This window comes from Balaenoptera acutorostrata, chromosome 11, assembly GCF_949987535.1.
Source record: "Balaenoptera acutorostrata chromosome 11, mBalAcu1.1, whole genome shotgun sequence".
Lineage (NCBI taxonomy): Eukaryota > Metazoa > Chordata > Mammalia > Artiodactyla > Balaenopteridae > Balaenoptera > Balaenoptera acutorostrata.
In genome coordinates this window covers 51,902,072-51,924,727 of record NC_080074.1, presented here as the reverse complement: position 1 = coordinate 51,924,727, position 22,656 = coordinate 51,902,072, and the positions used below count along the sequence as shown (strand labels likewise).

Genomic DNA, 22,656 nt, shown 5'->3' with positions numbered 1-22,656 from the left:
AATTTAAAAGAAGGCTATTTCTTTCAGGCCAGTATCCCAGGTATTTGTCTGGATGTGCTGAGCTATAAAATCACTTAAATAACACAGAGTGCTCAACAGGTAATATTGATACAAGTAGCAAAAGAGATCTGATCAGAGAAAGGTAGAATTTCATGAAAGAGGCAGGATTGAGCTGGAAATGCAGCTAGCAGTGTATATTATTTTATTTTTTGTTGGTGAAGGGGCTGCTGCTGATTGTTGCCTTTCTGGTTTTTCCAAAGGGTTCAAGGGCTCAAACATAACCATCTATAGATTACACCCACCCAGTCATGTGTCAAGGTGTGGAATTCTGGGGCTCTGGGCATTGATTTGAGAATTGTGGTTTCACAAGGGCTCATCCGTGTGTCCCCGTCTGTTCCAGAGCAAATCAGCCCCCTCCACAGCCACTGAACTCTTGGCCTTTCTGCTGAGCCTGCCAGCAAAGGTGTTAATTAGTGCCCACTATAAGAGTAGACTTTCCCCCTTTCCTTTGGTGATGTGCACACCTGTTCTCTAGAAACTGGAATGAGACCAGCACATTTCATTCAGGGCACTGAACATCTGTCAGATGGTAATGGCATTCAGTCCCCTGCCGTCTTGACCAAACGTGAATTGGCTGACCTAGATCACCCTCCTGAATCTCTTTTAAATGAATCCTTTACTTCGCTCTAAACTTGGGCCTCCCCGATTCTTGGTCCCACTGTGTACAGCCTTGTGCTTTCAGGGACGTCTGAAATCCCTACTATTCGGCCTTTATCATAGTAATTTTCTAATTCTTTGCGAGGAAAGGCAGCTTCTTGAAGAGATGTCATTTTATTGCACAGCCCTGATAATTGGCTCAGAAAAGGACATCTCAGAATGTGTTAAAACAGTGACCTTTTCTGTGGGTAAGTCAGGGCTCTGTTTTTGTTGAAGTGAGAAATGGAAAACCTTTATTTTCTTTTCTGCACTTGGGCCTCAGACTGATGAATCACCGAAGAGTTATCATACATCATTTGACATTATTAAATATTGTTTTTAATAGTATGAAATAACATACAGTGTACATAAAGTGACAGTGCAAAAAGCCAAATTGAAATAGTAAACAGCACACAATTATAACCTTGTAGAACTACAACTTCAGGAATTAAAAAAAAAAGATTAAAAGTGGAGCATACCAAAATATCAATAAGGCTTTAAGTAGATGGAGAGACTATGGCTTTTCATTTAATGGCTTATTTTTTACTTCTACTTGATACTAAATTCTTATTTAAGGATTATGTCTACTCTTATAATAAAAATAAAATTTATTAGAAAAAAAATAACTTAGCATCAGACCTTTCTATCTCAAATCAGGGAATCAGAAATTTCAAGGAGTCTCTAGTTGCTGAATGATATCCCAAAGTTTCTTTTCATTCTCTGTAATTAATTCTGTCTGCAAAGAAGCTTGATAATCTCACACCTTCGTCGTTTTAAAAATAGTTTAAAAAATGAAGATTGTAAGGTCATCCTTCAGCAGCCTGGTGCCCAAAGTGTGAGCAGCACCTTCTGTCTGGGCAACACGAAATGCTGTCATGGGGGTGACATGGAAAGAGCACAGGAAGTCTGGGTTCAAGTCCAGGCCCTGCCCCCCATTCTCAGGCCACAGTTTTCTCACTTGTACATCAGAGCCAAGTGGGATAATCTCGAGTTGGACCTCTTCTTGCTTTCAAATTCTGTGCCATTTCACCTGCTTGTTTTTGTACTGTGCCCTATACTCACAAATCTAGGGGTTGTGGCTGGAGAATGACATGACACCACATTTTCTTAGATCTTGGCCAGGCTTTCCCCTGATCAGCTTCCGAGTGAGGATGAGCTCAGATATGTTTCAGGAGGCACCTCCAGAGACCTGCTCACCCTAGGGCAGGTTAGGGAGAGTTCTGACATGCCCGTTTTCCAGAAACACCCCTCCCCAGTCTTTTCCCTGTCCTTCCCCCTTCCCAGCACCCACCCCAGTGATCTCATTGCTGCCCCTGTCTCTTGTCACTGCCTAAGAGTGTGGCCTTTGGGGTCTCCCAGGTCTCAGTACAAACGCCAGCTTTACTACTTTCCAGCAGTGTGATCATGGGTAAATTACTCAGTTCCTTGAGGCTCAGTCTCCTTATATGGAACTAGAACCACTGTACTTCTTCCCAGGGTTGTGAGGATGAAATAAGATTATCTCTGTGAAGCACAGCCCAGGGTTTGGCAATGAGTTTAGTTCCTCCCACCTAATGGAGACTCAAGTATCTCATCTGACCTGCCCTTGGACCCCTGCACAGCACATTGTTAGACCTCTATTTGGGTGCAGCTCTAATTATTAGAACGTCCTGTGCGCTGCACCAAAATGTGACTCACCCCTTAGCCATTATTTTGGCCCCGGAATTATCTATATACAACTAAAGAGAAGAAGAGATAAAATTCATTTCCTTTCTGCCTTGTAATCAACAGTTTCTTGATCTTTTACGAATAGCTGAATCAAAAGATGTTTCTTTCAGTTAACTATAGTAAATCGAGAGAACACTGAACAGGGAAATAGGAGGGCTAGGCTTTAGTGTAAGCTGTTTTGCATAGAATGAGTCATTTCAACCAGCTGGGCCTCATTTACCTCATCTGAAAAAAAGTGGTTATACTTTTAGCAGCGCTGACAAATCTGTTTCTTCTCACATTCCATCTTTGATTGGTTGGTAATGACTTCCCATGTGCCTTGTTGAAAGGGAATCTGGGATGGGTGGCTCTGAACTCAGTTAGTGATGTCTGCCAAGAACACATATCTGCCATACGCCCAGTGGTCTAAGGCTGCTTACGGTTTCAAATTCTCTTAATTTACAAACTGATTATATGATCAGATGTTTACTTGGTATCTTCTATAGATTCAGCATTATGCTTCTGTAAACAGCAGAAGCTGGTCTCTGAGGGAGTGCCAAATTGAAGAGTGCAGGCTGTACAGTAGGAACTTGGAGAAAGGAGGGCTGCTGGAATTCAGAGCCGTGGAGTGGAAATTCCATGGAGGAAGTGAATCAAGCTGCACAGAGGATTTGGATGACAGTAAGTGGGAGGGAGTACTTTGCACGTAAGGCGAGCAGCATAAAGAAGGCCCCCAGACAGCAGTAAGCCCAGTCTATGCTGACTGCACTGGTAAGTGTTAGTACCTTCAGCGTGGCTGGTAGGCTGCAGACGTATTAGGGAGCTCAGTGAAAGCCAGGGGACTGAGTTTACGCATCGTTTGGTCTTATCGTTGGTTTGACAGAGGAGAAAGCTGAGACTTAACAGAGGTTAGTAACCTGCCTCAGTCACGTGTCTGTAGATGGAGATGAGGAGGTGGGTTCCACGCTTGTGTGGGTCCAACAGTCATGCTCTTATTAGGTAATTAAGCCTTTCTAGCCGGGACTCCCGGGAGCATGTCGGCTTCATCAGCAGAGGCAGGGAAATGGGACAGGAGAGGAGAACATAATTAGTACGTGCAAATTTGGAAACGTTGACCTTGGACTCCTAGTGAAAACGGCAGCAGGCGGCCGACTTTGGGGGGGAGATTAGGCCTGGTGGTCTGCATTCGGAATCTTCGCCTTGTGCAAGCAGAGAGAGAGAGAGTAAATGGTCTTTGAAGGAAGACGCTGTCAAGGACACAGCTGCAGAACACCAAGGATGAAGCCGAGACCACATTTCAGAGGTATTTTCAAGAAGTCTGCTGGTTTAGTTACCCCCAAAATGTCTTAGTAATTTGAACTCTGCAAAGAGAACGTTATAAAAACAAAATCCATTTCCAGATGGTGGAATTTGAGGAGGAAAAGGATTGAAAGAAAAGAATCCTAAAGAGTTGAAGTCTCTGTTCTTGGCGAAAGACCCTCACATTTTTATTGGGGAAAACGAAGATGTTTCTGAATTACGGGATCACATAAAAGCATCTGAAGGCAGTAAACCTTCTTGTTATTTCCATCATATTCCTCAGCGAGCTTAACTGTTTTCACATTTATGAATGATTTTAAATTGAAATGCATTTTATCCCCAGCATTTTTCATCCCAGACATTCATTCTTGTTAATGTTGCCAAAGTGAGGAGATAATCTTGGGGAACATTTCTAATGTTTCCTACAAGATCATGTTCTCTTATGGTATGGCCGCGTGTCTCCTGCCAAGTGAAACAGTCTTTCATACGAGGGAGGTGGTCTAGGAAAGAAAGGAAGGAAGAAGCCATCTGCTTAAAAATGAATTTTTTTAAAAATGGAAATTGATCAAATATATATGGTCGTAGTAAGTGCGTAGGGAATTTCCTTTGTGAGGGACTAGAAAGACCTGAGTAGTTGGGGAGGAGGGTGGGCAACCACAGATGGGCTCCTTCAGTGTGACTGCGTCACCCTTGCCCATGGACCCAAGCTCCTCCTGCCTTTACCCCCAAGACCTGATGTGTGTGGCGAGGCCACTGGGCTCCAGCTCAGCGTTTAGCAGGGACCGAAAGTGCAGGGAATGCAAATGTTTGTTTGATTGATGGTTTAATTAACCAGTCTCCTCCCTGTCTGACATCACCCCCCTCCCCCGCCAAAAAAAACTACTTTTGTTTTTCAGAAACATTTTAGATATGGCAATTCTTTTTCCTCAGATTTTTCCTATTTTCCCCCTAGTGCCTGCCTTCTTCTAAAATATCCAAATATGTTCATTTTTTTCTAAGGAATGCCAAAACAAATATTACGTAAATTAAAATTTTCCCTGTTAATTTTATTTACCACTATTGTCTCTAAACCCCAATGTTCATTTATTTATATACAGGAATACATACATGCATGCACACGTACATACCAAACAATATGTATATTTTTGTCTCCATGGTCTTAAAATATCTGGGAATGTTAGTTTAGTCAGGTTCTTCCAGAAGTTCTCTGAAACTATTTTGAAACACAACCAATGCCTTGAAACTGATTAACCCAAGGGTGTTCAGATCTCCAGGGTTATCCTGCAACCCTCTGTACCTTTGTAACATCAAATTGGTGTCCTTGAACTTCTAGAGACACCTAACCAAGTTCTGTAGGATTTTAAGGTAAGGTGGTGGGTATAGGATGGACAGTGGCCAGCCTACATCCTTGAAAGCATGTTTCGAGGCTCTCCCTGTGCATCAGGCACTCTGCTTATGTTTTCTCACTTAGTCCTTGTAACAACCCTGTGAGGTAAGCATTATCGGATCTTTTTACCTACAAGGAAGTTGAGGCTTAGGGAAGTTGTGCTAGTTTGGTCAGAGATGAAATTTCACATTTAAAGGAAGAAGACCCCTTATTGACTGGGCCTAGGACTCACAAGACACCAGTAAAGCAAAAACAAGCCATAATACTGTCTCTGAGTGCTGCCTAGGTCAATGGGAAAGAAAGGGAAAGCTGTATAATCCAAGAGGGACATAAAGGGTTTCAGCTTCGCATCATTTGAGGCCAGATACACTGCATGCTGAAGTGGGAGAGGGTGTGTATGCCTTTTTCCAGTAATCTGCAGGCTGTTGGAGAAACTGGGTCTTCCCTCATCTGGTGAGGGAAGGCAAGACATCTGGTGAGGGGTGTCTTAGTGTTGCAACAGCAGTGACACAGACAGCAAGCTGTCCTGTTGCCTCAGGCTGTCATGGAGAGCCAGTTGGGTGCTCTTTATCTCTGGGGCCAATTAAGTGAAGTCTGGACTTTTCCTGAGAGTTGCCAGGTATTCAGGGACTGGGCTACTGAGTACCAACAACTCCCCCTAAAATCAAAATATAGATACAGATTTTTAAAAACCAGTCATGCGCTTACATGTCAAACATATTTGCACTTAAATTCAGATCCTGCGTTACAATCTAGGTATATCATCTTGCTTTATATTTAAGGCCCAAGGGCTTCAGCTTTAAATTAGGAGACAACGTGAGCAAAAGGTACCCAGAAAGAATTGTCCTAGAGACCCCTAGCAATAGAGAGATGAAGTAACATCCCCAGAATCAGAATACAAATTCACCACTTTGTGTGGGATTTTCCCCATCACCTGAATGTACCACTGCTAGTCCTTCTGCTAGAAGAGTTATCTAGAGAGGTGTTGGTATCTCTGCTACAGTAAGTAGCCTTGTGGGAGAGGAGAGAAGAAATAGGTGGTAGAAGCACTAAATTGAAGGTGTGGGCCATTGGATGTTTCTCATCTGTTTGTTGCATTCTGTCATTACGTGATTTTAGTTACTTTATGTTGTCTTTGTTTTGTTAGTCTGTTTTTACTCCCGTAGGGTGAATGCACTCAGTTGACCTGCAAGGTAGCTGAAGGCACCTTATGTTTGAACATTCTATTTGAGGTTGAAGGAGGGGGAAGAATTCAGGTACAATTGATTGTTGAAGGGCCTTTTGCAGTTCCCAGTTTCCTAAAAGAGAACATCCTTCTTCCTCAGCTACCATTAACCTTTATTTAAAACAGAGTAAATCACTGGACTCAAAATTTATGTTGTACACTAAAGTCTGCTGGTAAACAATTTGTCTTTACACTTTCATTATTCAAAGTGTAAATGCAGTGCCCTGGAACAATTTCACATTCTTATTGATGGCTTCTCACTGACCCAAAGTCCTCTGTGTAACCCAAAGTCCTTTATTGTGTAACGCTGTGTAACACTGTGGTTACTCAGCTCACCTCTGCCTAACTCTTACAGAAGCATGAGTCACCAGTTGCTGAAAACTTCCCCAGTTTTTCTGAGGATCAAATAAATGGATTAGATTATGAGTGGTGGTGTTTCTTTTTTTCCTTTTGTACTTAGAAAAGACCTATTCTTCAGGGATTCTGTTTCACCAGTTCAGCTTTTTGCATTCTCTTTTAAGTTATGGTTTTATAGCATCTTTAAAGCTAGGGTGGAGGAAGAAGAAGAGGATGAGATGTTTGACCTTGAAAATCTGGCATTCAGATCTTTGCTGTCCACCTCTTATGCTGAAATAAAGCGGGGTGGGGGGCAGTGGTAGGCCAGGGGGGCAGAAGAGAGCCAGGCTCTCAGGGTGGCAGAAGCTTGGGTCCTGGTAATGAGAGTTAATGAAACTCTCTGCCCGCCTCCTGGCACACCTGGCAAACTCCTGCATTAAATACCCCGGGACTCTGAAATGATCAGGGCATCTCCGGAAGCCCTAGCCTTGATCTGAACAAGTGAAGTGTACACCTATGGAAGAAGTCATTAAGAACTAAATGTCTGTTCTTATCTAGAGCTGGGTCGAAGGTAGGATCTGGCTCTAATGTATTCCCCATATTCAGAGGTTCAGGATAGCTACCACTGTTCTCCAACTGAGAAAACGGAAGAACGGGTAAGGAATAACATAGATGGTGCTGTGTGAGACCCCAGCTGGCCTTAGAAACTGCCAGGTTTGAAATATCTGGGGAGAAAAGACCAGGCAAGGAGAATAATGAGGACTGTGCTTATTGATACAAGTCTAGAGAGCCAGGCCTTCTCTGACTTTCTCCTTGTAGGTACAAGGATCACGCAACAGTTAAAGGCCCTCAGCTTATGGACAAGGAATACTTGGAATTGATCAGATATAATGGCGAGCTTGTCCTGTTTTCGAGATACCTTTATGATGTTTTTGTCTTGTTTGCCCTTTATCACAATTTCAGTGCAAACATACTTCTGGATGATCAGTTTCAACCCAAACTAACTGATTTTGCCCTGGCACACATCCGACCCCACCTGGAACCTCAGAGCTCTGTCATAAGCATGACCAGCAACAGCAGTAAGCATTTGTGGTACATGCCAGAAGAGTACATCAGACAGGGCAAACTTTCTGTTAAAACAGACGTCTACAGCTTTGGAATTGTAAGTACCAACTACCAGTTAACAAAGTCGAAGAGTTTGTTGCCAAGAATACACTAAATTCCAAGAATTATTTTAAAGGCTTTAGCTTTTAGACCTATTGATTTTTTGTTACTCATTGTTTTATACATTAATTTTGTGTAATCAATCAAGTAATGAAATGTAAAGTCATTAATTAGAATGAACTGTATTCAGTATTGAGGTTAATAGTCACGACTAATTATGTGTATATATTTAATATTTGTAATATTTTAATAATATTTATAATAATTTAGTAATTATTACTATGTGTATAGTATTAATATTACGTAGCTGACTTTCTGTATATTCCTTGTAGGTAATAATGGAAGTTCTGACAGGTTGTAAAGTGGTGTTAGATGAGCCAAAGCATATCCAGCTGGTAAGAGTTGTCTTCATCTCCGTGCCTATTTCTTGGTCACTTTTCGGATAGATTCTGAGTTCTCAATGATGAGGTTGTCTCCTTTTCTTCCTAGAGGGATCTCCTTATAGAATTGCTGGAGAAGAGAGGCCTTGATTCGTGTATCTCATTTCTAGATAAGAAAGTACATCCCTGTCCTCGGAATTTTTCTGCCAAGCTGTTCTCTTTGGCAGGCCAGTGTGCTGCAACGCGGGCAAAATTAAGACCCTCGATGGATGAAGTGCGTATACCCATGGTTTTACTAAAAACTGAGTCCATGGAACCATGGAAAATCTAAATTGGATAAATTGTGTATCTATGTGAATATCAATGAGACAAATGCAGCTCCCAACAGAGAATTCTCACCTAATAGATAGCTTTTCCAGATCAAAAAGTCACATCGTTTGGTACTCTGAAAGAGGGTATTACTGGGTAGAACCAGGGCAACCACAAAAAATTTAATGAAAAGACATAAGTGACTAATTTGGAGAGAATATTTTATTCAACATTCGTGAAGAGATCTGGTCCATTAAAAATGAAGCATACGGGAATTCCCTGGTAGTCCAGTGGTTAGGACTCAGCACTTTCACTGCCAGGGCCTGGGTTCAAACCCTGGTTGGGGAACTAAGATTCCACATGCTGCGTGATGCAGCCAATTTTTTAAAAAATGTAGCATGTATTTCCCTTATTGATTTTTTAATTTACTCATCTGTCCATCCATTTAATCATCTAGACATTTATTTGTTTACGATAAACAAATATTTAGTACCTGCTTTGCACGCGCCAGACTTTGGACTAGGTGCTGGTGATACAACAGTGATCAAGATACTGAACTGCTGCCCTTCAGCTCACAGTCCAAAGGGAGAGTCAGATCTGTAAACATGAAGTTTCGGTACCAGAAGATAAGCATGATGATAGATGAGAACACAGGCCAATATGGGAGCATAGAGTCAGAATACTTCCCAGCCTATGAAGTCAAGGAAGCTTCTTGATGGAGGTGATAGCTGAGCTATGATCTGAAGAACAGGTTGGATTTACGTATTAAGGATGGAAGGACATTCCAGGCAGAGAGAATCTACACCTGCAAAGGCTCAGAGGTGCAGTGGATTCCTTGGCACCAAGACTGCAGATAGTCTAGCATCATGGAAGTGGGATGGTGGAGAGCAAAAACTGGACGGGTTTAAAATAATAGGAGGTTCCAGGTGATCGAGGGACATGAATTCCATTCTAGGAATTTGGATTCCACCCTAAGTCTATTGTAGAGCCGTGGAAGGGTTTTAAACAAGGAGTTGACGTAATCAGAATATAAAGACCATTGACCTGGGAGTCAGGAGAGCTGTTTTCTAGGCCTGACACCACCAGTAAGAGCTGTGTGACCTGCAATCTTGGGCCCGGAAAGGAGCTTTGAGATATGTAGTGGAGGGAACGTGAAATTGGGAGCCAGAAGACGTGGGGTCAGGCAGCAGGTCTGCTCCTTACTGGCTGGTGATAGTGATTCCCTTTTCTGAGCCTCAGCCTTATCATCTATAAAGTGAGGATATTAATGTTTGTGCAGGTTAAATGAGGTGATGTGTGTGAAAACACTTTGTAAATTATAAAGCTCTCTGTGTATTTTTTTAATTACGTGTGTGTGTGAAGGTATGTTATTTTATATCAGGTTAATGGTTCTCAATTCAGCTGCATATCCAGATCAACTGCAAAGCTTTTAAAATACGGATCCCTGGGCCCCCACGTCCGTATTTTTTGAATGACCATCTTTAGGTTGGGGCTAAGGGATCTGTATTTTAAGAAAGCTTCCCTAGGTAGTCTGGCATTTGAGAACTATAGATTGGGTTCACCATCCCCTGACCCCTTCCAATCCTCCACATATTCAGGCTGAAGTAAAAAATGATAAGAGATTCATCCAAGGTCACAAAGTAGTTGGTGGCAAATCTAGGCCTAAAGTCAGGTCTCTTAATAATCAATTTCTTTTCTACTTTGCTTCAAGTCACTTAATTAACTTATTAACATGAAGGAGCTTAGCTAATCTTTAATTCCTTCACATTTCAAATTCTATAGTTGAACTTATTTCATGAAAATCAGAGAATATTCCTTAATAGGTAGACAGAAAAAAAAGGTAAAAGGAGAGACTATTCAGACTTCATTCAATGTGTGTTGGCTTCTTGGTTAATCAGGTCCTAACTGTTCTTGAAAGTACTCAAGCCAGCTTGTATTTTGCGGAAGATCCTCCCACATCCTTGAAGTCCTTCAGGAGTCCTTCTCCTCTGTTCTTCGATAATGTACCAAGTATTCCAGTGGAAGATGATGAAAACCAGAATAATCCATCGCTGCCTCATGATAAAGGTTGGAGAAAAGGGAGAACGACTCAGAAAACTCCCTTTGAATGCAGCCAGTCTGAGGTTACATTCCTGGGCTTTGACAGAAAGACAGGGAGTGGGAGGAACGAGGACATTTGCAATGTGCCCAGTTCTCCTTGTGAAGAAAGTTGGTCTCCAAAGCATGCAGCTCCATCCCAGGACTTGAGGGCCTCTGGTGTGAATATGGACCCTTCTGCAGAAGTTCCAGGGCATTCCTACAGGAGCATGCCAGTGGAGACTAGCTGTTCCTCTGAATTTTCCTGGAATGAATGTGAACAGTACAAAAAGGCATCAATTTCACCAGAAGATAAAGAAGAAAGCAAGTATTGCTGAGGCACCTGAGTACAGGTGTCATCTTGGGAAGACATTGTCTTTATCGGTAGTGCCAAGAGGATGATTGATGGTGAATTTGGGTAATGCAGATCAATGATCTGAACAATTCCATTCCATTCCTTCCAACTTGTAGAACAGAGTGGCTTAAAATTTTATTATAGCACGATCATTGCCTCATGATCAAACCTGGACTAAATGAGAACCATTTAGAATTACTTAAGATCGTAGACTCTGACTTCAGACAAACAAAACAATCAAAACCTACCAAAAAGGAAGTGGATTTCAGTGTCTTCTCCGTCAACATCCACGTGAGTCCTCAGAGCCTCCAGTCTGCCAAGAACATTCAGTTCAGTTGGATTCCATTGTTTTGGTTTAGCTTGCTTTCAAAGGTCATCAGAAATGTCTAATTTGTAAATGTTAATGATACCATACCTTTTTAAAGAATTGCCTTTTTGCTTATTTCAATCGATTCTTAGTATATTTCTGTTCATCCCTGTCAAGTCTGCCTATCTGAACATGAGCCATGACATGCCCAAGATCTGTATTTCTGTATTTAAACTCTTAAGATAGTTTATCTCATATAATATTGACTATTATTACAATTTTTTTTACATAGAGACTATTATATCCTGAGTAGAATGTATGAAATTTTAGTCAAGCAATTTTTGTTCCAAGAAAATGGCTGGTCATAAAGGCCTAGGTCAGTTTTTTGTTTGATTCCAACTCTGTGCCTTTACTCCTGGTGTTTACTGGATCTCCCCCTTTTGAAATCCTACCCAATCTTTCAGGGCCCACCATAACTGCCATCCTCCAGGAAGCTTTCCTAATCTTTCCAGCCAATAGTACTCACTTTATCAACATTTCCATAGCAATTTCTTTTTTTTTTTTCCATTTTTAAAGATTTTTAATTGAAGTACAGTTGATTTACAGTGTTGTGTTAGTTTCTGGTGTACAGCAAAATGATTCAGTTATACACATATATACATATTCATTTTCATATTCTTTTCCATTATGGTTTATTACAGAAAATTGAATATAGTTCCCTGTGCTATTCAGTAGGACCTTGTTGTTTATTTTATATATAGTAGTTCGTATCAGCTAATCCCAAACTCCTAATTGACCCCCCCTTTCCCCTTTGATAACAATAAGTTTGTTTTCTGTGTCTGTTAATCTGTTTATGTTTTGTAAATAAGTTCATTTGTATCATCTGTAGCAATTTCTTTGTATTTCTGTTTTATATTTGTCACTTTCTGAATTATATCCAAGTTGCCTGTGCTATCACATCTCTCTTCCTAGATGGTAAACTCCTGTATTAGTTTCCTACTGTTGCTATAACAAAGTATCACAAACTTAGTGGCTTAAAACAACATAAATTAATTATTTTACAGTTCTAGAGGTCAGAAGTCCTTGGCATTCCTTCTGAAGGCTCTAGGGGAGAATTCGTTCCCTTGCCTTTTCTAGCTTCTAGACGCTGTATGCATTCTTTGGTTCATGGCTTCTTCCTCTATCCTCAAAGCCAGCAACATGACATCTTTAAATCTAGATCTCTCTCTTCCTCTCTCTCTCAACTCTTTTTCATCACCACTTCCTCTTTCTTTGGCCCTCCAAAAGATCCTTGTGATTGCATGGGGCCCACTCAGATAATCCAGGAAAATCTCTGCATCTTAAGATCCTTAATTTCATCACACCTGCAATATCCCTTTTCTCCTCTAAAGTCATATATTCACAGGTTTGTGGAATTAGGACATGGACATCTTTGGGGCCATTACTCTGTCTATCAAATTCCCTGACTGTGTAGGGTCCATCTCTTCAGGGCCTAGCATGTTATCCTATACAGAGCAGGTGTTTCCTTATAAGTTAAATTGAGTTACATTATCTCTGTGAACCCACATAATCAAAAATTCAGCTATAATAAACATTCCGGAGTAAATGAACAAAGTGGGGATAATGACTGTCTTTATGATGATGGACAGAAACACTCCACGAAAACCATTTCCAGAGGATTTGCAGAATCTCCCTCTCCAGGATGTTTATAATAAAAGGGCAGACCTCTAGTTTTCTCTGCATCAAAGGAATAGGCCTATGCTTGTTTTTTGTAGGTTTTTTTTTTTTTGATAAGTCAGTACGGTTGAGTTAATCATAGTCAGATTGGAGCCCAGATTCAAGAACAATTAATCAAAGAAGAAAGTCATCAGAAATCAGGGTCAGGTTAACAGACCAAGGTCAGAAACATGGAGCTACAATTCTGGGGAAAAGGATCTCATAGCAGGAAGTGAGGTTCAAAACACAGTAAGCCTTAGCCTGATTGACAAGCCAGATAAAAGCCCCAGGCAAGCAGTTGGGAGAGGCCATCCCTGAGGGCTGGTCTGGGGTGACCTGGCTGCCCAGTGCTGTCTTCCCCATCTGAGCATGAAGTATGTGTTCACAGTGCTCCCAAACTGCCCATGTGCTAAGACTGTCAGGGGAGAGGGTTGCACTAGACTCATGTGATTTTACCTCTTGTGACCTGTCCAGTTTGAAAACTCTTGATGATACACGTTAATCAAAGAATCAGTAAAAGTCTTCAACATTTGGCCTTATATATCGCCAACCATTCTGAGGCCGATTTAGCTTGTCTTATGTAGTCTGAAAGTATTTTGGCTGAATCGGGCAAATAAGCCTGGAATTGTGTGAAGTTGCCACTAATAATTCAAACAAGGTAATCAAGGTAATCAAGAACTGACTCTGTGTTAAACTGCTCTTCACTTTGAATCTGAATCCCTCAGTACCTTCAAAGAGAGATCATTAAGGAAGCTCTGATTGACACCAGGCCCACACCATTATTCATCACATGTGTAATCTGTTGGTATGATGTTGATTTGAACTTGCTTAGTTGACTTAAAGCAGTTTCTCAAACTTTAACGTGCAGCAAAATGACATGGAAGGCTTGTTAAAAACACAGATTGCTAGCTCCCAACCTATTACATGGGATTTTGCTTAGCACTGAGTAGAAGCTCTAGAAATACTATTAGTCAATGATCTTTTTAACTAGATCACCTTGCTAGGGTGTGACTATTTTGGACATCTTAAAGACCAAGTCAGATTAGCTGGCAATAACCTAATTAATGATATGGTAAGCAGATACTGCTGTGGCTAGAAATTACCAGAATTTTCTATTGAGTGATCCAGTCCTTACTAGATTTGCCTTCTAGTGGGTATGTTAATAAATGTTAACTGATAGGAATTAAATCTTGCATCCTGCTACAGGCAATAAGAGGATACCTTTGTGGCTTCATGATGTAAAGACTAAGACACATGAAGAAACCAATAATGAGTCCCCAAGTGTTTCCTCTGATCAGCAAACGTGAATTAGTAAAGAATTTCACTCATCTTCATCCTTATAACGCACCATGGGCAATCCTCCAGGCAGATCCTATTTACTTGATAGGTTTTTGTGCCATTTTACAATCCCCAAAACATGAAGAAGGTATTTTGTTGTTTTTGAAATTAGGTATGAGATTTCTGACATAATCAATTTTATTGGCTTCAGGAGAATTGTTATAATGATCTGTGACCCACTGCATAATTGTGAAGTTTCATAAGGTCGTACATCAGCTTGTGTAAAACAGCTTTTATGACCTGAGGTATGATGAGTCTAGGAAGTGAGGGTTACGTGAGTAGCATTTATGAAGAATCAAGGCACTGTGTTAGCTGCTAGGGTACCAAGTAAGGAGCAAACATTTTAGAAAGGACGAAAAGGCATCTACCCAAGTTAACTGTTCAGTGATGTCTGTTATTTGAACCATAAACTATTGGAACCGAAAGTAAGGGCTGAAAGGGTGAGGAGGCTTGCCCTTTACTGTGCACTTTCGAGAGGACAAAGAAGGTGTCTTGGAGAAGCTTCCTGGAAAGAGAGAAGGGGTTAAGAGAAATAGAAAAGAACACCCAAGAAGCACTCCAGGATGGATACCCAGGGAGCCAGGGGTCCACAGCTTTACCTCTGCACAGCCCCATCTCGGGGGCTGGAAGGATGGGGTGAGGGCAAAGGGAACTGGGTCCAGAGCTGTGGATGTTTTTTCCCGTTTAACCTTTACAGCCACCCTGAAGGTATGAATCCCATTTTATAGACGAGGAAACTGACTCAGGGTGGGTATGTAACTTGCCTAAGGTCGTCCCAGATCTGGAGAAGCCAGGATTTGAACCCACATCTGTCTGACTTCAAAGCCCATGGTCTTTCCTGTACTCAACACAAAGAAGCCACTGCAGATTCAGGCCCCTATGCAAAGGTTATTTGTTGATTCTAAAACTTTTCAGTAGGCACAGAAGCCTCACCATGTTTCCTGCCTTTTTCATTATTCTGTTCCTCTGCTTCAGGCACCCACCTCTGCAGTCATTTGATATGAGTTCAATGAATTCATCCATTCATTCATTGAATAAATATTTATCAATGGCCTCCTTTGTGTCAGACACTGTTCTAAGAGCTGGGGATACAGTGAAGATCAAACCCAACAAAAATCCCTGCCCTCATGGAACTTACATTTGAGTGAAAAATGAGTGAGTGGATGAACAGGAAATGCTGTGGGAGAGTTGTAATCTCAGTTCTAACACTAACCAGCAGATCTCCATGGGACCAGCCAAACTGAGTCGTCTCAAGAGTATTCTCCAGACATAGACCCTGGCTTCTCTGCCAGCTCTTTTGTCAGGGTTCAGAGAGGTTTTCTCCTTGTCCTGTGGTATAGCTCATGTCTCCATGCTAGCCTGTTGCTTCGCTGTTAGTGTCTATGGCATACTTCGTGGCAATCATGACAGCACCTGTTCTTCCACTGACCTATGACTTCTTCAGGGCATTCATTGGGCTACTGATGCCATCTTCAGCAGGCTTCTGCTAAGAAATTAGAAGCATCTACACATGCCTCACTGCACCATCACCCCAAGCTGGAACTGCCTGTTGACTTCTCTCTCCTCCATAAAACTGAAACTTCCCTGAGGGCAGAGGCTATATCTTGCTCCTTTTGGTGTCCCTAACAGCTAGCTCAGTACCTGACACATACCATGGCCCAACGAATATTTGTAAAATGAATGAATTGAATAATCCTTCAAAACCTCTTCAGAATCATCGGTATCTAGTGTCTCAACACGGTCATCTAGATTGCACCCAAAGTCAGTCTTTCTAATATCCAGACTGTCATCAGTCATTTGCTTAAATGGTTCCATTTCACCATTCTTGGATGAAAGTTATTAATTTCAAATATTAATATCTGTGATATCTTTGAAAAGAGGAATTAGAAATCGTATATGTTGCTTATAAATTTGCTTCATGGTGAAAAACATTCCCAAACCATGTCTACGCAATGACAAGCCAACATTTTGACAGGGAATAAACGGATGTTTGTTGTATTTTGCTTCCATCTTTCTGTCCCAAATTATTTATGTGTATTTGATGGTCCATTAGATTTTATTGCAGGTATTTCCTTGGGAGGCATTTTTATTCCAAAGATGTCTACCAAACCTGCATTACCCACCAAACTTTCACTTAAGAGCCTTCTTATTGATGTCATCTGCCTAATTGCAAATTTTTATGGTCATCTCTATAAATAGCAAGAGAGTATTTCCAGTGTTTTTCAGTGGCTCCTTAGTTTTAAAATTTTCTTATAGACGAACGTTAATTGGGATAGAGGGTAAGAAGGTAGGAAGAGTGTACTTGCAGGAGATTCAGACTCAGTTAATATTGGTGTGTTTAGTACTATGCTAGCTGCATTCACACATCATCTAAGCTATTGAGCTGGGTTCTGTTACTATAAGATCAAGGAAAATGAGGTTCAAAGAATTTGACTCTCATTCTGAGTCACACTGATGGGGATACAAACTGAAAATTCTTTATTTAAGCCCAGGAAATATCTGCTCTGAAAAGGAGTAAATTAAAAAATTAAAAGTATCCCCTATTTGAAAATGAAAACAGCTAATAAATATGTTTTTATTATTTTTAATTATTATTAATTTTGTCCTCACAGATGGGCAAAGATTAAAACAATTGACAGGAATATGGGCAAATGGGCATTCTTATTCACTGTTGGCAGGAGTGGAGATTAGTACAGCCTTTCTAGAAGGTAGTATGTCAAAATTTTAAATGGTGATACACTTTTACCCAGCAATTTGTTTAGGAATTTATCCTAATGAATAAAAATTTCACAAGTGTGTAAACATGAGGGCAAAGATGTACTTTTTAATGTTTGGATATTAAAATATTGGAAACAGCCTAAATATTCTTCAATAGAAGATGGGTTAAATAAATTACAGCACAAATATACAATTGAGTTGTATGCAACTAATTAAAAATTGTTTAGATCTGTGTTTAGTGCTATAAAAAATTTGTCCCTGAACTATTATTGAATGAGAAAGCAGACTACCGAATAGTATGTTTAATATGGGCCCATTTATAACATTAGATATTTTAAAATAATATGTGTTTCATAGAGAAATCTTTGCTAAAAAGTTAATGATGGTTTCTTTCTGGGCTGTGACGTTTGGGTGATCTTTACTTTCTTTAGACTTTTATGTATTTGAAGTTTTTATAATGAGCATGTATCACTTTTATTATCAGAAAACAATAAAGCTATTTTTATTTTGGAAAAAAATGTTCTCCAGATTTCTACATTTGCCTGACTCTTCTCTCAGCTGTGCCCTTGGTAACAACTGGCAACTGGTAATAATGCTTTTATTCCGATGCCCTTTATTATTTCTGTCTTCCAACCTTAGTGACTGAAGCTTCCACATAGATTTGTCTGGTATCCTCTGAGTAACAAGTTTTGAGAGGGCTTATAAAAAAGCAGTCCAAGAGGCAAAAACCAGACAAGCTGAAATACAGAAGAATGGAGAAGAGATCACAGTACACAACTGAGAATATCTGTAATTAAATATTAGTTGATTTTGGTAAAATCTTTAAAAGTTACTCTTAAGATCTATACTTACTTCAAGTACTTCAAGAAGCAACCTACAGTTAAATTAAAGATCTTTGGGGAGATAAATTTTTCACCCTTAAGTAACCATACCCCAGACTTGTGCCCCACTATCCGTTTCTAGCCTACATACAAATTTTAACTTGCTGAATTTAGTAGACTCTGGTTATCGTTATCAATTGAAAATAAAACTTGCAACAGTGCAGAGAAAGAATGGCTGAATACCGTGCTTTTCTCCAGCAGGTAGAGATGGAGGCTATATAACAATGCTAACGGGATCCACAATAACACATGAATTATAAAGGGAAAAAGCAAAGTATACTCTAGGGTAAAATACCAATTCTGATGAGTTCTATCTGGGACTGTCGTGGACATAACGAAGTTATAGAGTGTGTAAATATGATAAAAACACTTCCTAGGCAAATCCAGCTAAAAGATAAATGAATGTTGGCTTCTTAAGAGCATAACAACATAGCCACAAATTTTGTTCTTTTATACTAAATTAATGTGTTGGTGCTATTCTTGTGTTTCCTAGAAGGGAAATGCCAGGTAATCCCAATGGTACCATCATTACAAAGATTTCAACAAAAGAGAAGTTAAGGAATCCAATACATAAATACAGTGTAAAATGGAATCATTCTGAACAGCACGTTGGAGTGAGGTAGAAATAACTTCTGGTGGTCTTCTTAGTCCCATTATTCACTAATGATAATTTCATGTCCTTCTGAAAGTGTACAGGCAAATTATAGTGTACTTGCAGGACCATTAAACACTGGATCTTGTGATGTTTTTAAATGTTTGTAACAGGATTTTTAAAAAGGGCTGCAGTGACTTCAGCCAAGGGCAAATATTAATCAATGACCTTTTATTGTTTTTATTTTATATACCTGGAGGAAAGTGTGTGCTTACCTTCCAGTATGCTTACAAAGCCAAATATGCATGTTTATGTTAACTCACTGCCTGCAGCTTTAAGGCCATTTGCTTTGTGATGGGAGGCAGAGCAATCTCTGACATTTTCATTATGCATTTGTCTGGCAGTTTGAAGCAGGAGAAATAATTCATGTGATTGCTAATATCCTGTCTTGGCCATTAAAATGTATTTCCCTAATAAAAAAATTATCACCATATTTTAGAAGGCACAGTCTGACATGTCTTCTTCTTTCTCCCCATCTCATATACTGGCATCATCGCTCCTGATTTCAATAGTCATGTGAGTGAACCAAGTAACATTACTGCATCACAGTTAAAAGATCTCATTGATTACAGTGAAGCCACACTTAAACTTCCCTTCAGCCACTGTTCCCATGGCCACACTGGACCCTATCGCCACCTGAAGCTGCTACACATCAGAAATCACAGTATGTTGTTCTTGACTTTATAAAGACCTCCCATTATCTGATCTCTCCATTTTTTCCAGGCCTATCAGTGACCATCCTCTTCCTCTCCCATCTGCTCCATGTTTTTTCCTTTGCACAGGCTGGGCCCTGCGTTCATCTGTATCAGTGATTGTGCTTATGGAGAAATAGAACCCCTACTAGGTGTTTCAAACGGATGAAATTTAATATTGGGAATAGGCTATCAAAGGGTTGGAAAGCCTAGAAGAGCGAAAAGAGGAAAATGTGAAGTTATCCAGAGATTAATAACTACAGGAAGCCATGCTCACGCTTACGGATGAAAGAGAAAAAAGGGAAAATGTATAACTAAGAGCCCATGACCACTGTACTGCTGAGGCTGCTGACAACTTGCTGCCGATGCTTCTGGAATAATGTTGCCAAGGAGAAAAGCAGGAATGTGGACGGAACCACCACGTGTGCTGCTGCCACTGTCACTGCCAGGGGCCCAGTAAGAAGCAGGGAAAGAAAAACCTCTATTTCTTCCACATCCCATAGTGAGAAGTTAGCTGCCAAGGGCATCTAGGAAATACAGGTTTTTCTGTTTTTTTTTTTTTTTTTGGCTGCCTTGGGTCTTCGTTGCTGCGCGCAGGCTTTCTCTAGTTGCGGCGAGCGGGGGCTACTCTTCGTTGAGGTACGCGGGCTTCTCATTGCGGTGGCTTCTCTTGTTGCAGAGCACGGGCCCTAGAGTGCGCAGGCTTCAGTATTTGCAGCACGTGGGCTCAGTAGTCGTGGCTCATGGGCTCTAGAGCGCAGGTTCAGTAGTTTTGGTGCATGGGCTTAGTTGCTCCATGGCATGTGGGATCTTCCCGGACCAGGGATCAAACCCGTGCCCCTTGAGTTGACAGGAGGATTCTTAACCACTGTGCCACCAGGGAAGTCCTGGAAATACAGTTTTGTCTGAACTATAGTGGAAAGCACAGACAGGCAAGCATGGAGCTAAAAGCCAAAAGACAAATCCTACTCCAGCTGTTCAGCATTTATCCTCACCCTTGTACCCTATATTTAACCTTGCAGTAACAATAATAGTATCATGCAAATAACCCTTAAATAATTCAAGATGCTGTCACTCTCCCAAAAGAGGAGACACAAGGTCTCATCAGTCATCATTTCCGTCTCTAGGTGATCTTAATTTATCTTCTACCTGGATTTTCTAAGAATAAAGGTAATCATCACCAACTTTTCTTGTACAGAAGAAATGAGAGGGAAAAATAAAAATTGGTTAATATACACAAATACAAAACAAAGGAACTATGCATGGCTGCTGTGGTCTTTATTTCTATAATTTGTCACAAGGCTGCAATTTGTATTTACAATGTGCTTTTTTTTTAGTCTCCTTCCATGTTCCCTTTGCCCTCAGCCAGCACCCTGGTTGTCTATATTTCCTTCCCTGATGGCGTGCACCAAACCTTCATTCCTGAAGTGTCATTCCTCAGTGACCCTGCCTTTATTAGTGTGTAACGACTGCACATTAACTTTTACCCCTGGATATGGAACTATTAGCAAGCAGAATTCCCTGGATTCCCAACTTAGTCCTTCCTGCCCTCATTGTGCTCACCAATCTTATTTCCCCTTGAAAACTGCAATCAATCCCCAGAGCCAGTATAATAACCTACTTCTTTCTTCTTGGTTCAGTGGCACAAAGAGCCCCAAAAGACAGTCCCTCAACTTCCAGGTCAGTGAAACCATGGTTGTGTCCACAGGGATCATTTCTCACTTGAGATCCAGGACCTTTAAGTTAGCAGAGTTCTGAGTCTGGGAAGAAGAGATGGGAAGCAAAAAAAAAAAAAAAACATGTGAGCGGGTATTTTTATTTTTCACAGCATCCTGGTCATTGAAAACTGGGGAAACATTTAAATTATCAATAACTCTCTTAAAATACATAGTCAAATCAAATGTAATACTTTCAATATGATAGGTAAAAAGAATATTAGGGGCTTCCCTGGTGGCGCAGTGGTTGAGAATCTGCCTGCCAATGCAGGGGACACGGGTTCGAGCCCTGGTCTGGGAGGATCCCACATGCCGCGGAGCAACTAGGCCCGTGAGCCACAATTACTGAGCCTGCGCGTCTGGAGCCTGTGCTCCGCAACAAGAGAGGCCGCGATAGTGAGAGGCCCGCGCACCGCGATGAAGAGTGGCCCCCGCTCGCCACAACTGGAGAAAGCCCTCGCACAGAAACTAAGACTCAACACAGTCATAAATAAATAAATAAATAAATAAATAAATAAATAAATAAATAAATAAAAGAACGTGAATTTCTTTAAAAAAAAAAAAGAATATTAGTTTATTCTGTCATTTAATTTGGGTATGTTACTGTTAATTTAGTCTAAGGTTGTGCTAGGTGAAGATACATGCCTGCACATATGCATGTGTGTATGTGCTTGTCTGTGGTGTATGTGTGTGTGTGTCTCTCAAATTCATCACTTTACACTAGCTCTTACTGAGCTTGTGGATCTACCAAGGTCTTGAGGTCTTTTTCACATAAACTGCTGATAGCACACCTCTCCTTCATCCTTTCCTTGTGTAATTGATTTTTATGAAATAAAACCCAGAGTATATTACATTTGCATTTTTATAACACTATCCAACCATTTTTAAATGACTTTATATGCCTCGTGCTTCAGTGCCATCTTGTTTGTTTTGATTTATTGATCCCACCTTTTGAGCTTATCACGCTGCCTTTCAGCAGTCAGCTCCAGCCTCGCCAGCCTTCTTGCACGCCAAGCTCGTTCCCATGCAGGACTTTCACACTCGCTGTTCCCCTGCCTGGAACTCTCTTCCCCCAGAATTTCTCCCTCTGCTATTACTCTCTATCACCTTTTACACTGTATCTGTTTCCTTCAATTCATTTGTCAGTGCATGACATTATATATTTATTTGTTTATCATCAATCTTCTTCTCTAGAATATAAAATCCATGAGGTCAAGGACTTTCACTTGTTCACCGATGGTTCCCTGCCACACTTAGAAAATTTCCTGAAACATAACAGATGTTCCATAAACATTTTTTGAATACATGAACTAGCTAGTCTTTAAAGAAATTTTTAATTGAAGTATGGTTGATTTACAATGTTGTGTTAGTTTCAGGTGTACAGCAAAGTGATTCGGTTATATATATATATTTTTTTTTTTCAGGTTCTTTCCCATTATAGCTTATTACAAGATATTGAATATAGTTCCCTGTGCTATACAGTAGGACCTTGTTGTTTATTCTATATACAGTAGTCTATATCTGCTAATCCCATAGACCTAATTTATCCCTCTCCCCTTTCCCCTTTGGTAATCATAAGTTTGTTTTCTATGTCTGTGAGTCTGTTTTTGTTTTGTAAATAAATTCATTTGTATTATTTTTTAGATTCCACATATAAGTGATATCATAATATTTTCTTAAAATTTTTAATTTTATTATCCAACCTTTAAGTTCTGTTCAGACTT

At 40.4% G+C, this 22,656-nt stretch overlaps 1 protein-coding gene across 1 annotated transcript in view; it reads left to right on the top strand.

The window, feature by feature from the left end:
• IRAK3 (interleukin 1 receptor associated kinase 3) overlaps positions 1-17,482 on the top strand; it is a 54,908-nt gene extending 37,426 nt beyond the window's left edge. The window contains exons 9-12 of the mRNA XM_057557204.1: positions 7,593-7,791; positions 8,126-8,188; positions 8,283-8,447; positions 10,381-17,482. Coding sequence (XP_057413187.1) covers positions 7,593-7,791; positions 8,126-8,188; positions 8,283-8,447; positions 10,381-10,896 — 943 coding nt within the window. The 3' untranslated portion in view covers positions 10,897-17,482. The remainder of the gene's footprint in view (positions 1-7,592; positions 7,792-8,125; positions 8,189-8,282; positions 8,448-10,380) is intronic.
• Positions 17,483-22,656: the final 5,174 nt, after the last annotated feature.